The following is a 14,128-nucleotide window of genomic DNA, read 5'->3' as shown; positions in this document are numbered from 1 at the left end:
CAAGTTTACAAATTCCTTTTGCAAGAGCCTCCTGTTGCCGGACTTGAGTGTTTGTGCTGTATTTTGGCTGTGTTTGTTCTCATTAATCTTTTTCGCTTCAACACCCTGCTCGTGTTTCATCTTTTTGTTCATTCTTGTTTGGGATAAGGCTTGCATGGTAGACTTTTGAAAAGCATTTCACGCTAAAAGGCACAGAAGAATTAAATGATATGCCTTTTTCATACTCCAAATAATGAACCAAAATCTTGTCCCCCAATAATTACAAGGGAAAATGTTCTTTTAACAACTTTTTCCACTATGAAAACTTTGTTTTATTATTAGGTATATTGATTGGTTAACATTTTTCTAAGCGAAGTTCACAACACTATAGGTGATTCACTAGGTGTTGCATCACAAATTTGATACCTTTCCACACGGCCAACAGAGAAGTTACTCTGCGGCTTTTCAATTTCACGAGTACAGACGCATGCTTTGATAAAACATTTATCAAAATCGTAGCACCCCTAAAAATAGGAATAGTCATTGCCTTATTAGTAACTCTAATCATGCAATCATTTCAGAAAATAAAGATTTATATACATTGATTGACAGCCATTGATCGGAGCCAAATTGATTAGTACTAATCTCTACATAATCTAACTTAAGACATTGGTGAGGTTTTGCTTTCTTTGTATTAAGTTAAGGCATGCTGCAAGGAAAATTGCATATATAATTTGATTCACCTGTACACGATTTAGTTGTTCAATTTGTCAAATGACAAAAACCTACCCCTCAAAACAATGTTACAAAAGATGTTATTGAAAGTGTAGATTTTCATTGATAACAAATTCAAATGATAGATATAATTCTTACTCATTCTTTTAAGATTGTTGTTCAAACATTTAAATCATTGTTAGTTGATTATGAATACTATCATTGATATATTGATAAATCACATCTGAAAATTCACGTGATATATTGATATTATTTATTTTTTTATTTAAATAGGTCATTATTTTTATTACATCTTTTTAGTAATAATAAATATCTAGACAATAACTTTTCAAGAGATAGACTAATATAATGAATAATGAAAGCATAGTCGAAATGAACCCTCGCATGCATGCAGTCTGATGCCACACGTAACCTCAAATTATTTGACTAATTTACCTAGTTTATTATTGTATCCAAGTAGGTTAAGATCTCCGATACCTATTTTAAGCGTAATCAGATGAACCGCTCATCTAGAAAATCACAATTGGTTGAAGCAAGTGCTCATTAGTGCGGGGAACAAAGATGTCAAAAGAATGACATAAAAATCAAATCAGCAAATGAATCATGTACCTTTTTCAAATAAAGGTCATGAGAAGAAATTTAGAAATTTAGAAATTTAGAAAAGTTTCAATACTAACATCTTCCGTAATTAAATTCATTACCAAAATCAATTGCAGCAATTTAGAAATGAATGCCCCTACATCCTGAAACTTCGTGTCCATAAATCCTCCCTCCTGGGAAAAATGAGTTACTGTTTCTGCGATCATCATTGCAAAATCCTTTGAGCAAGACAAACCTGTCTGCAACAAAAATGAATCCCTTGGAAGATGGATTAATTTTAGAAAATGCCCGTACAACGAAAAACAATCAGAGGGTGATTTTTTTGGACAGAAAATGATAAAATGGAAAGCTTGAAGCAAATGACAAACTTGTATGGTGGGTTCACCCTTAATTTGATGTCCCGGCTTTAATACTGAATCCATTTTTTTGCCTCTTGTTTGATATAATATCAGAAAAAGAATCTACCAGTTGCCCTGCCAAACTACTCGGATCATCCATAAGAGTCTGAATGAAGGTATTAACCACCCTGCGTTCTTGCTCTGTCGCCCTTAAACTAAACCATGTTAGCAACTTCAACCTAAATTCCTGTTTAATGTGACCCTCACATTCTAGCCAACGAATTACTTTCACACAATACTCAAAGTTCTCATCCAAGGAACATGAACCATCACATATGCGTGATGGAGAACCGTTAATTAAAGTGCTGTCACAATCATGTGTCTCTTCCATTGTGCTTGCTAACCTTTTTCTGCACATATCTAAGCGTGAATCAACAGCAGATACTTCTCCTGTTGGCCCATGGGTCCAGGTTTGAGAATCCCCACTCCCATGTGATCTTGCTAAACCATTTTTCTCTAGATCATGAGAAGCTGCATCATCGTCCCCCTCCACAGTTTGCAACAAAGAGCAACCATTATCTTCATCCCTAGAATACTCAAAAGGAGGTGTTAGCTCTTCATTTAAATCAGGAACTGAAACAACATTCAAATCAAGGCCTCTAGAAACTGAGGGCAACTGTGCCTCTGGAATTCTTGGTTTATCTAACCGTTCACTCTGACCACAGCAATTTTTCGTATTGGCACAACAAAACTCTTCCAAGTAACCTTGTTCTTGAGCCCAAGCAAGACGCAAAATTTTCCCAAGGTCTCGAACCTTGAATCCATAGTTGCCCATTGCGTCATTTGGCACCATCTTGGATCCCGAAGAATTGCCCCTAGATAGAAGGTTCTCTTTTTCATGATTCATAGCGACAGATGGAGAGGGGTTGTTTTTAATTACCTCGATGCTCTTGGTAAAACACTTAGCCTCAGAATGACCCAGGTCACATGTATCTGTGTAAGATATAATCCGAAAAGTATATTCTGTGCAAGGCTTGAGGTTGGATATCAAAATCCTCCTCTGAGTTTTGGGAAACACGGAAACAGGATCTTTGGTGGGTGATTCATCCCGACTCGTGTAATACCAAAGCTTGTATCCCTTAATCTCCTCAGAACATATATTTGATAATTCAATTAAAATGATTTTCACGGAGGAAGTTGTTACCTCTTCAAAAACAAACTTGCAAGCAGCAGGAAGTGAACCCCCTGCGAGTTATAAATATACCATCATGTCCAGAATAAATGAGACTCAAAAGTCAGAAATTTAAGCCCCTCCCCCAAAGTATATAAAAAAGAAAAAAGAAAAAAAGCTAAAGAGCATTATTCCAACCTGTAGAATCTGAATTTACATTGTGAACAGTGGCAAGCCAGCTATCAGCTTTCTCAATAGCAAGTGAACAGAGTTTCTGTATATCATTGGCAATAGGGAGTCTGCTGACAATGCCTCGAGCCATCTTGGCAGAAACGCCATTCACAGGGCCAACTTCTGTCTCCAGCTTAGCCTTCGCCTCTTGTACTGTTTGATGCAAGTCTTTGAATTTTGTGGTTCCATCCAGAAGCCTGTAGCTCAAATATATCCTGTAACAGAGTACATCCACACGTCGGGCATCCTTAGCAATATTTAGCTGCTTCTTCCAACATCTGAAATAAATAAACATGAATCACCAAGCCAAAATGGATCTAGAAATTTACTTACAAACATATTAAAATTGGTGTAATAATAACTATCATCAGCAGTTATGTTATTATTAGATTAACTGTTATGTTGATGCAAGTATGATAGGAGAGAATAAGGGGTACATGCGTATTGTTTTCCAGTAATTTGGACACAACTCTGCTACTTCCTAAAAGTCTGAGTCTAGGACAGCAAATTATGTGCATTTTGTGAGTGATTTAACATTATTCTTCTCCAATAAATAAACTTCTTCTATCATAAACCCAAACCGTTATTCACCAAAACTTAGTATAGCATATATCAACAACAAAAACAACCAAGTCATTAGGTAAGTGTCAGCTAGATGAATCAAACAATGCCAGTGTTCTATTGAAAATCATGTTTATAGACAACAAAATACTTCAGTATATCAATAACAAGGTGGAAGGAGGAATGACAAATATTATCCACCGTACATGTAAACAAAATTACTTACCCGAGTATTCCCGTAACTTTACCACAGGATGCACAACAATAACCACCATCTAGTTGCATCAGTTGCCCATGATCAACAACCCCCACCTTCTTATGTAGAAGGGCGCATTCAATATGGCAAGACAACCCACAGGAGTCCCCTTGAGTAGACTCAGATGTGCATACCAACCAAAGACTAGGATCCTTGTTATCATCAAAAAGGTGACAAATACAGCAAGAGCATCTTCTACAGAATGTGTCATCTATAGACAGAACTGCCCTACAAGCAGCATTTTTACAGACCCAAGTGTTTGAATGGCCAAAATCAGAAGACTGGTCAGAAGGAGGTATGAGTCGAGTGGGATTTTCACCCTTCCGAGACTGCTTTCTAGATGGCTGGTGGCTGAAACTAGAAACCTTTTTTGTGTCTTGTTTCTTAATCATCTTCCCAGTTGACTTAGTTTCAGTCATCCTGCTTTTAATTGAAATGTTTTTTTTGTCCTTATCAAAAGACGTTCGAAGAAGTTCCTTCTTCAGACCACATTTTAGGAACTGTTGAAGGAGTTCTGAACTTTTTGAAGCACCATCTGAATGGCCATTTTTTTCTGGAGTACTTTGCACACTGGAAGAAAGGCTTTGAACACCAGAAACTGGACAGAAAAGAAAAACAATTGTTGTAGTATTTGGGAAAAACAGCAATAGATAAACTTCAAATGATTAAACTAGGACTTGCATAGACAAGACAAACAGCAGAGATAGACTAAGACTATGTAGGAGTACAACATGAACGCAATAAATTATTAGTTGACTTCAGGTTCCATAAAAAAAATGTGCATGTAAGAGTGATATTTGAACAGTTAAACCTTAGGAGTAGGGACAGATTAAACCTTCAGATCAAATACAATAGAACTGATTCAATTTCTTTCCACAAATAAATCAGTCATACTTCTGCCCATGTTTTAAGGCACTTATAAGCGCCTTAGACCATTGTACGTGGATGATACACTCAAGAATTGAGTAAACCAAAAATCTGGCAACCAGAACTAACAACACCAAATTATATAGCTAATTCCATATGAAAGCGCTAATTAAGGAGATCAATTTACAAATCATCATGGGCAAACCACAAGAAAATTTGACCACATTTACATGTTATCCAAGTACTGTTGCATACTTTAAACGGCTTTGACACTATTGTGAATCAAAACCATTTGACAAGATAATACATCTGCTAGCTATTTAGAGGACAAAATTCTTTATATGAAACATTCCCCTTTGCATCAACAGAAACAAAATGGAAGCAATCCATTGTAAAATTTATAAGCTTTTGAAATCTGCAAAAACATTGAGGTTTAAATTAAGAGGAGATGCTAATAGCAAACAACATTAGGCAAAATTATTAAAGGTGTGACCAGCCAGAGAAACACAAATACAAAACAATTAATGCAGTTCTACTTCTAGATGAATATCTACCAAGGGAAAGACCTGGAATCAAGTTCCTCCAGACAGATTGCACAGATTTTGAACTAAACACCCAGATTATAAGCTATCATGAATAGGACAGATACAAGTCTCGAGCCATCCTGAAAATGGATAAATTTATGACGTGATCTTCTTAATAAATTCCAAATAATAGATCGGATTTTCACATCAGAAGAAATATTCACAATGAAGACTTGTAAAGCAGACCAAGTATCAACAACAGGCTTTCTATATAGGGTTTACCAAAAGTGTGTATTATTCCACACACAGCTTTATTATATAATCAGGGAATAAATTAACTAACGGTACAATATAAGAGAATCCCCAACTAAAAGTTATATATTCGTTTCCCTATTAACATATAATTTGATATGATACGATAATCCACACTAATTAAATCAAATGCCTTAAGTAAATGGAAGGTTACATGGAAAATTGATTGCGGGGTTGGGGGGGCATGGCTAAGAAAGCAACTTCATAGAAACAACGTGGCAACCACTGTCATAGATCTCAGATGGCACAACATTGCCAACTACAGCAAGATGTTCGTCATTTTAAATACAAACAACTAGTTCATATATTAGACAACTGAATACTCAAACAAAGAAAAAGAAAACTAAAGAAACTCACAATAAATAGTTAGTCACAGTTTATACACATAATTGGCATCAATAAGGCATAATAAAACATATTAATAAAGTGAAATAATGAAAGATGATGGTTCAGTAGCGTCGTGATTTTGTATGGAAAACTATTAGAAAAAAAAAAGCAGTGTGAATGGGGACTAACATAAGACAGGAAAAAAAGTTCTAATAAAGTGAGAAGGATCAAGGCACCTTTTCATGGAATGGTCAACAGAGAAGGTTTTCAAATACTATATCTATGAAGTGAAGAATGTAATTGAAAATGGGGGAGAAATCGCAGCTTTATCAAGAAAACCTTGAACAGTGTTGTTTTAGTGGTAGAAATAGATTTTTGAAATCTAAATCATGGTATCACTGCCATAACATGTGGAAAGCACTATTTTGGCCCCTATTGAAAACGGCTCTGATATTTGAGTCCTGTAGGGTTCTAGAGCTGCTCCACTCTGCTATAGCATCCAATTGACTACTATGGTGGCATCTAATGGAAAAGCGTCCAAAGCTAATATGTGGCAAATAAATTCGATGACCCTTAATATGTAATAGGGGGTCTGTGCAACTGAAAGTACAAACCAAAAAGCTTTGTTTTCATTATCCCATTATATCTCAAATGACATCAATTGGAATTTGAAATTTTATACATTATGTCATACAAATATGGAATGCAATTATTGATCAATCCCTATAATAGATTAATAAGTAATCATCGTCTCATGTTAGAAAAACTGCTCCGTGATTATAATCATTAAAAGTGGATATTTCTTACTATTGTAATCTAACCTTAAACGTATAAACAAATTATATATCAATCTCACACTAATAATGAAACGTAATTTTTCAAACATGATAGCTTTCAGCAGAAGGATGATGTACCTCATTCAATTCATTGTACTTGTTAAGATGAACAAAAATATATTAAGTAAATATTTACACTATGGTAAGATATAATCCCAGCTTCTAATTGCAGTTCAGTTCGGTGTAGTCAAAGGGTCCACATGAGATCAGTGCCTTAGGAGTCTTTCTGCATCGAGTAAAGACCATCTCTAATGCCTCATTGAAAAAGATAGAAATTCTACGAAACCACAACTACCTAACTTACTGACTGTATGCATTAAAAGGATGAACAAATCATACGTAATTTGCTTGAATATTTTTTAGAACAGTTAGTTCATACCATGACATCAAAAACTCTCGAGACAAACTGATCTAGTGTTTGATATTTTCTGCCCAGAATTTCTTAATAACAAGTTGAATTTCATTACAAGGTAGGTGGACCAGTTCATGGTAACTGTAAATGCTTCGAGCCCAAAAGGTTCTCCCATGAGAACGATTGTTAGAGATGTCAATATAAACCATTAATGCATCTTCGCCAAATAGATTACACTTCTTAGGTAAAATGGTCAGTTTTTGGGACTCTTAGCTGCAAATAACTCATGGATTTGTAAAATGAAAACCACAACATGTTATGCCCAAGTAGTTAGTTAAAATGGAAAATCAGTACAAAGTAGTAAAAATATTTACTGACAATTTATTTCCATCCTCAGTTTAAAAAAAGATCAAATTTAACTCCCCAAGTTTAAGGGGAAAATAATTGGATACTCTTATAGATCATTAAATGGAAAAACAAGAAATATCCCATTAGAAAAAAATAATCATAGAAGGTTTTCTCAACAATTTTAATAACCTGCCATAATATAGTCACAAAAGTTTGAGTTACTTTTAACACATTTTGATTAGTATTACGATTAATGTTTTATTATAATTCTCATAAATAGGGTAAGATAAAGGTTTCACAGTGTAAAACATTTCAATACAATAGGCCAGTCTGTGTTTTTTCCCTTAGTACAGCATCATTCCAAATTTAAAATAAAAAAGAGAAGGGGGAGGCTATTGGATATTCCACTTATGCAAACCATTGGTACAATTGTCTTCCAAAACAATATCCTTCAGATTTAGGGGGAAATACAACTATACTAATCGGTAACATATGTGTTCATACTTTATTTTTAAAAAGATATTACAAGCCCATCCCTGATATAACACCAATGGCACTGGACCCTGAGAAAATAGCAGAATTAATCTCTAATATGTGTACTAACAAGGCACATCAGATCATTGGATAACCATATTTTACTTTACCAATAACTACAATATATTTTTATCACACGGGTCAAACAAAATTCACATAGATGATAAGCCCAAAGGGCAGAGGAAGCTTCAACACCATCTTGTTGGAACATTTTGGTTTCAAGATTCCTCATCAAGCAAGCACAAGATATTGATATGCAATAAATCACGAGGAAACAATATATAAATTAAAACAATGATATATGGTCAAAAACCCTTCTAAATGTGAAGTTGCCACTTCAAAAATTTATATTTATATCATGCATTGGACTGAAACTGTACAAAACATAGTCTTTGTCAGGAAAGGAAACACAAGTAACAGCATAGTTAGACATAATCGCAATAGATGGCAGCATGACATTCAAAGGAAGAACACTGGTACGTGGTACCGTAACCAAAACACTAGACACACATTCAACGTAGGTAATAGTACTTTTAATCACGTGTTCATCTTTCCTAAACTCAAATTTCAGTCGTATACTATACCATACCCAAGGTTTACCTTCAATGAATTAACACGTCAAAATAGAATAATAAAACTACACAAGCAAACACTCAAGTACATACACCACACAAAAAAAAAACGAACTGACATTAACCTCTAAATGAGCATACTGAAGAAGCACAGGACCATACCTTTAACCAGGAACTTCTCTTCTAAATCCATTAAGTATGATTAAGCGGCCCTTTCCTGAAAAATACAGAGATATAGCATTACTACGTTGTTATACAGGTGAGAAGATCAAAACTGTGTCATGTAAGGCTTGCCACTCCACAGCGTTAAATATATAGAAAAATAAATTACAAAGTAAAGTCTCAATATACGAAACCCACCAAATAAAGTTAATAAATGGTAATTGACAAATGTTTAACACGACAAGCAGCTTGCTTTAGCTAAAATTCCAGCTGCTCAGGATCAAGAAAAAACAACTAACAATGTTAACACGAAAGTTTTGTTTTTTCTTGTTCGTCTCAACTTGAACTTCAACAAACAAAAACACCATTACATTTTATAGGAACAACGACAATTCATAAGCTCAAATACAAGAATGTGGCTCACGAATAGAACATAATAGACCCGCAATAAATGGAACTACAATGCAGGATAGGAAAATCAAATTAAATCTGTTCCATACACAAAATAAACACAGAAAATTAAAGGAAAAAAATTGAAATCATGCATAAACAAAATAAACTTATCCAACCCACAATGCCTCGTGAAAAGGATTAAAATGAACATAAAGCAAATAGCATAAAAACCTAGAACAACATCCCATACACCCGAGTAATATGACAAAAATATTTACTTTATTTTTACATGCGTATACTATAAAATAATACGAAAGACGAACACCGAAGTGAAGAGTGCTCTATAAAGCCTCACACATCGCGATTCAACAGCCTCTTCCACACGCATTGTGCAGTCCGCATTGAGAAGAAGTGAAATCAAAGCGTGTTTTTCTTAATTTTTCCTTTTTACCAGAAAAGGAAACAACTCCTATACATGAATATGAACGAATACAGAATTACAGATATTAACATAACGATAGAGGAGAAAGAAAAAGAGCGTACGAAGATATTGAAGAACAAATCTGCGGAGAAAATAGAGCCGAAAAACTAGGCAAAAATAGAATGATAAATGATAAATAATATATAATATATAATAATAAAAAAGAGAAACAGAAAATTTGGGTAAAGTCAAGAACAGAATCTGCAGAAAAACGCACCTTGGGAGAATGAAGAGAGGTTTTCGTTGAGAGCGTGAAAATCGTTTTGCTCCGAAGAGCATGAATTAATAAATCGAAGGCGAAGAAAAATCTTCGTTGTTAGTTGTTATTTGTTGGAGAGAGAGAGAGAGGAACTTGTCCCAGTTGTTCACGTTATAGAGGGAGAGAAAGCGGCGAAGGGCACGCGCGGGGGAGCGCGTGGACGGGGAGAGTAGTAGTTTGAAAGCAACAATGGTTTGGGGTTTTCTGCAGTTGCACGGTTACCGCTACACATCTACTCCCACACTCTCATCACTGTCTCATGTCATCTTCTCTTTCTTCTCTATCTATAAATTATATATTAATTTACGCTAACACACAGTACATACTTTTTCTTTTCTTAGTTTCCTTTCCCTTTTATAACATTCACGTGAAAGGCCATAAATGTCCTCGCAAACTGAAATATTCAATACCAATTGATAATACATATATAATATAATTATCGGTCTATTTATAATATATCTATTTATTATTTGTATCTTTCTCAATTTTATTGATGAAAGGTTGGTTGATGAATCTCATAAATAAAATTTTATGTTTGTTAGCCATATTTATCAATATACTCGACAATAGAATATTTATATAAATAAAATTAAATATGATTTTTGAGTATGGATTTATTTTTAGGAGAAATCAGTTGCTAAAGATTTTTCGGCAAAGTTTAAGAAAATTTAGAATTTTTTAAATATAATAAACATGAGTGATTATTAAATGATTTTGAAAATATTAATTGTATTTATAAAATTAATATAGTGCTTTAATGTTTTTATTGAAATAATACTTATTTCAAATGTATAATGCAACGTAGATAAAGTCTTAAGGTTACATTCATCCCAAAAATGGTTATAATTTAAAAACTTTAACACAATAGAGTATTTCAAAATAAGCATAAGCTAATGGATCCTAACTAAGCTAAGCAGCGGTGTCATCTTCCTCCAAGGCCTCTTCAGAAGCACCTTATCTACCTCTGCTCACATCCAAATGGATGATCATTACAACAGAAAACACAACACAAAAAAAAGCAAAAGGGTGAGCTAGATATACAAAAATCATGTTATAACAATCACACTCAACATGCAAGTTTAATTCATATATATTGGGTCACTTAGCACAACTTGTTACACTTTAAACTTGACTCGTCCGGACTTATAATGATTGTCGAGCTATGGCGGGTTATGCACTCGTGGTGGCCTCTACTACTTTACAAAGTCATTGCCAATGGGTTTCACCCTACCACACTCACGAGGTTAGTCCGTTATCACTCACCTTAGGCCATACTGGAAGCACCCAAGACTAGGACCTCCTGCTACTACTCACGACATGGTTCAATCCTCTCTACTTGAGAATGATTGACCATTGTAGTTTCAGGATAACCCCAAAAACTGAGCTTCCATGCAAATCATTTTAAACATACTTGAATCTCAACAAGATAATTCACTGTGGATCACAACATAAGGCACCACCATGTAACCTCCCTGTAAGGTTCATGGAATTACGTTCATAACATAGGGCACCACCATGTAACCTCCTTTTGAGATCCATGAAATTACGTCCATAACATAGGGCACCACCATGTAACCTCCCTTTGAGATCCATGGGATTACGTCCATCAACCATACTGTCACTCTGAAACTTAACTCAAGACATGAACAACCAAGTACCATAATTCTATCACATTGAATCCAAACATATAACCTCACTGATCATACACTATCATAGATACTTCTACACCATTCTAATAATCAAAACATAGTTCAAGGTTATTAGAAAACATGAATAAAAAGAATAAAAATAGGTTCTGGGCAAGTCGCTCAGCGCACCAAACTCACTGTGCGAATAACAAAAATAGTGGGTTTTACTCACTTACATTCACTCAGCGCACTAAGCCTGTGCGCTCAGCTAAAGTCCATTCACATAGCGCACCAAGTTTGTGTGCTATGCTAAACTGAAAATTCTGCTACACATTATCAGACCCTAAACCCTCGCATAGCGTCCCAAATTCGCTATTCGAATTAAACTAGCATTTTCCTAGGCAACCATCAGTCGCACAGCGTCCAGATTCGCTATGTGAATCACCAAACAGAGCGAAACCCTCTCTAGCCATTCGTACAGCGCACCAACTCGCTGTGCAAATGCCCTGACAGAGAGCATCTCGCCAGGGTGACTCGTTGTACGAAACAATTCGCTCAGCGAGTCTACATAATCTGCATAACGCAAATTCTGTAGAATTATGCAACTCACACACTCTTTACCATTTCTAGTCATTTTCCCAACTTCTAACACCCCTAATTCGTGTTTTATACTTAATTAAACTTGTCTAGATGTTCCTAAACCTTCCTACTACAATTTTAAAGTGATTCCAACCCAACTTTTACGCATCAACAACAATTTTCACAACTTGAGGAACCACAACCCAATTCTGATACTTTGCACCTATTTGGACCACTTTGGTGACTCAAACAAGTCACAATACACTGGTTAAGTATGCCCTAACAGCCCAAAAACACTCTAGACCTCAAATGCCCAAAATTGCTACCTTACTTCCTCTCAAAATGACCTAAAACCCTACTAGAACACTAAGTTTATACCTAATCAATGTTACAACAGATTCCTCACCCCAAGCACTTCAACATGATTAATTTCAACAATTAGATATATCCAAAACAATTTACACCCATCACACTCCAATTCCACAGTCATACAGTCAACACATGCAACTAAATCTTCCCAAACCAAAACACAATACCAACAACATAAGAGTACAAAAACTCAGTATATACACATACATACAACTAATTATAAAGAAGTATTCTAGCTCCCCTTACCTTGGAGTTGAACAACCCATCTCACAACACCGCTTCCACAATATCCTACTCGGTGAAGAACCTAAACAGTGTCCTACAACCACCGAAATGGTGATGGAAACAGCTCTTAGAGCTCAAATTTAGCAGAGAACAGAAAAGGGAAAACACAAGACGCATGCAACCAGCAAAGGTTGCATGTTCCAATTCAAGAACAAAGAAGAACTGGATAGAGCCGCTTACCCGACTAAGACTCGAAACTGATCGGTTGATTTTGAAGATTTCTACGCTGTGGATGTTTGGGCACCACCTGATCGAAAATCGAATGGTTCAAAGAAGAGATTTGGTAGAGAAGGTAGAGAAGATGAATTAGGGCTCTGAAGAGTGACAAAGTTTTTCTCATAATGAAAATAGTCTTGAGTCCAAGCTTTATATTGCCATTATTTTATTACTAATGACTCAATCTCATGATCTTCTGTCACTTGTCCATTTCAGAAACTGACTTTTTCCCGGTCTTTACATATAATATTATTCTAATAGATATATATTTAGATTAGAGAGATAATAAATTTTATTGAAGTGTATTATTTAATATGTCTGTTAGAATATAATACATTTAATATGATAACTAAAAAATTTAAATCTAAACAAAGTCCGTTTCCACGATAAAAGAATATATATTATTTTTAAACGTAATTATTTTCCCTTTATATTATAACAAAATTAACTGTTGACTTTTGTCTAAATGATATTCAACTTTTGTTTTAAATTTTGTTAAGTTAAACATACATAAAAAAAACAAATTAAAATATATTCAAGAAAACTTTTTTTTATAATTGAGATAGCATCCTAATTATTACTCTGAAACTCCTGTTGGGGAAATGTAAAGTTGGAGATGGGAATGTTATTGTGACTTTAATAAGAAGATATATAAAAGGTTTTTTCTTTTACGCATTAAAGGGGTGATTAAGATACATTAAAACTTTTGGGGTAAGAGAATTTTTTCATAATAGGTGAATCATTAGATTTTTCTTTCTCTGTTTTTTTACATTAATGGCTTCTCAATCAAGATTCTAACTTTTTTTACTATTTACTGTGTTTATTTTTCCTTGAGTATATAAAATATTTATTATTGAAGTTATAGGTAGTCAAACTAAACTTGTATGTATATATTTATTTATTTGTATTTTGTTGTCATTCAGCATTAGCATTGGTATTTTTATTTTTATGATTCATGCTTGTTTTAGAATAATGATTTCTGCAATATGATTAAAAAAATACTCTGAACTGAAGTAATAAAAAGTAATAGTTATAGCCACGATTTATCGTTTATCTTTTGATGATTGAATTATTAGGTTATTTTCACCTCGAGAATTAGGTTTCCCATTTTATAAACAATGTCAAGGTTGAAACTCGATGGGTAGTACATTTGATTAAGCATGGTATCAAAGAAAGTGACTTTTGGCAAAATCTAACAGCTACATTTTTCATC

General features: G+C 34.5%; 1 protein-coding gene across 8 annotated transcripts; it reads right to left on the bottom strand.

The window, feature by feature from the left end:
• Positions 1–1,290: 1,290 nt before the first annotated feature.
• Positions 1,291–10,100, bottom strand: LOC108347610 (VIN3-like protein 1). 8 transcript variants are annotated; one of them, XM_052879912.1, is made up of 7 exons: positions 9,797–10,100; positions 9,642–9,686; positions 8,706–8,760; positions 5,305–5,402; positions 3,842–4,469; positions 3,022–3,332; positions 1,291–2,897 (listed from the first exon to the last, which is right to left on the bottom strand). In XM_052879912.1, the coding sequence occupies exons 5-7, from the start codon at positions 4,288–4,290 to the stop codon at positions 1,702–1,704; spliced, it is 1,956 nt and encodes a 651-aa protein (XP_052735872.1). In that variant the 5' UTR covers positions 4,291–4,469; positions 5,305–5,402; positions 8,706–8,760; positions 9,642–9,686; positions 9,797–10,100; the 3' UTR covers positions 1,291–1,701. The 8 variants fall into 8 exon arrangements, with proteins under 8 accessions (XP_052735872.1, XP_052735878.1, XP_017442465.1 ...); XM_052879918.1 differs by lacking the exon at positions 9,642–9,686 and adding an exon at positions 8,904–8,975; XM_017586976.2 differs by lacking the exon at positions 5,305–5,402.
• Between the last annotated feature and the right edge of the window lie 4,028 nt (positions 10,101–14,128).

This window comes from Vigna angularis, chromosome 1 (assembly GCF_016808095.1).
Source record: "Vigna angularis cultivar LongXiaoDou No.4 chromosome 1, ASM1680809v1, whole genome shotgun sequence".
NCBI classification, from domain to species: Eukaryota; Viridiplantae; Streptophyta; class Magnoliopsida; order Fabales; family Fabaceae; genus Vigna; species Vigna angularis.
Note: the sequence above shows the minus strand (reverse complement) of the source record. Positions and strands in the feature narration are given on the sequence as shown.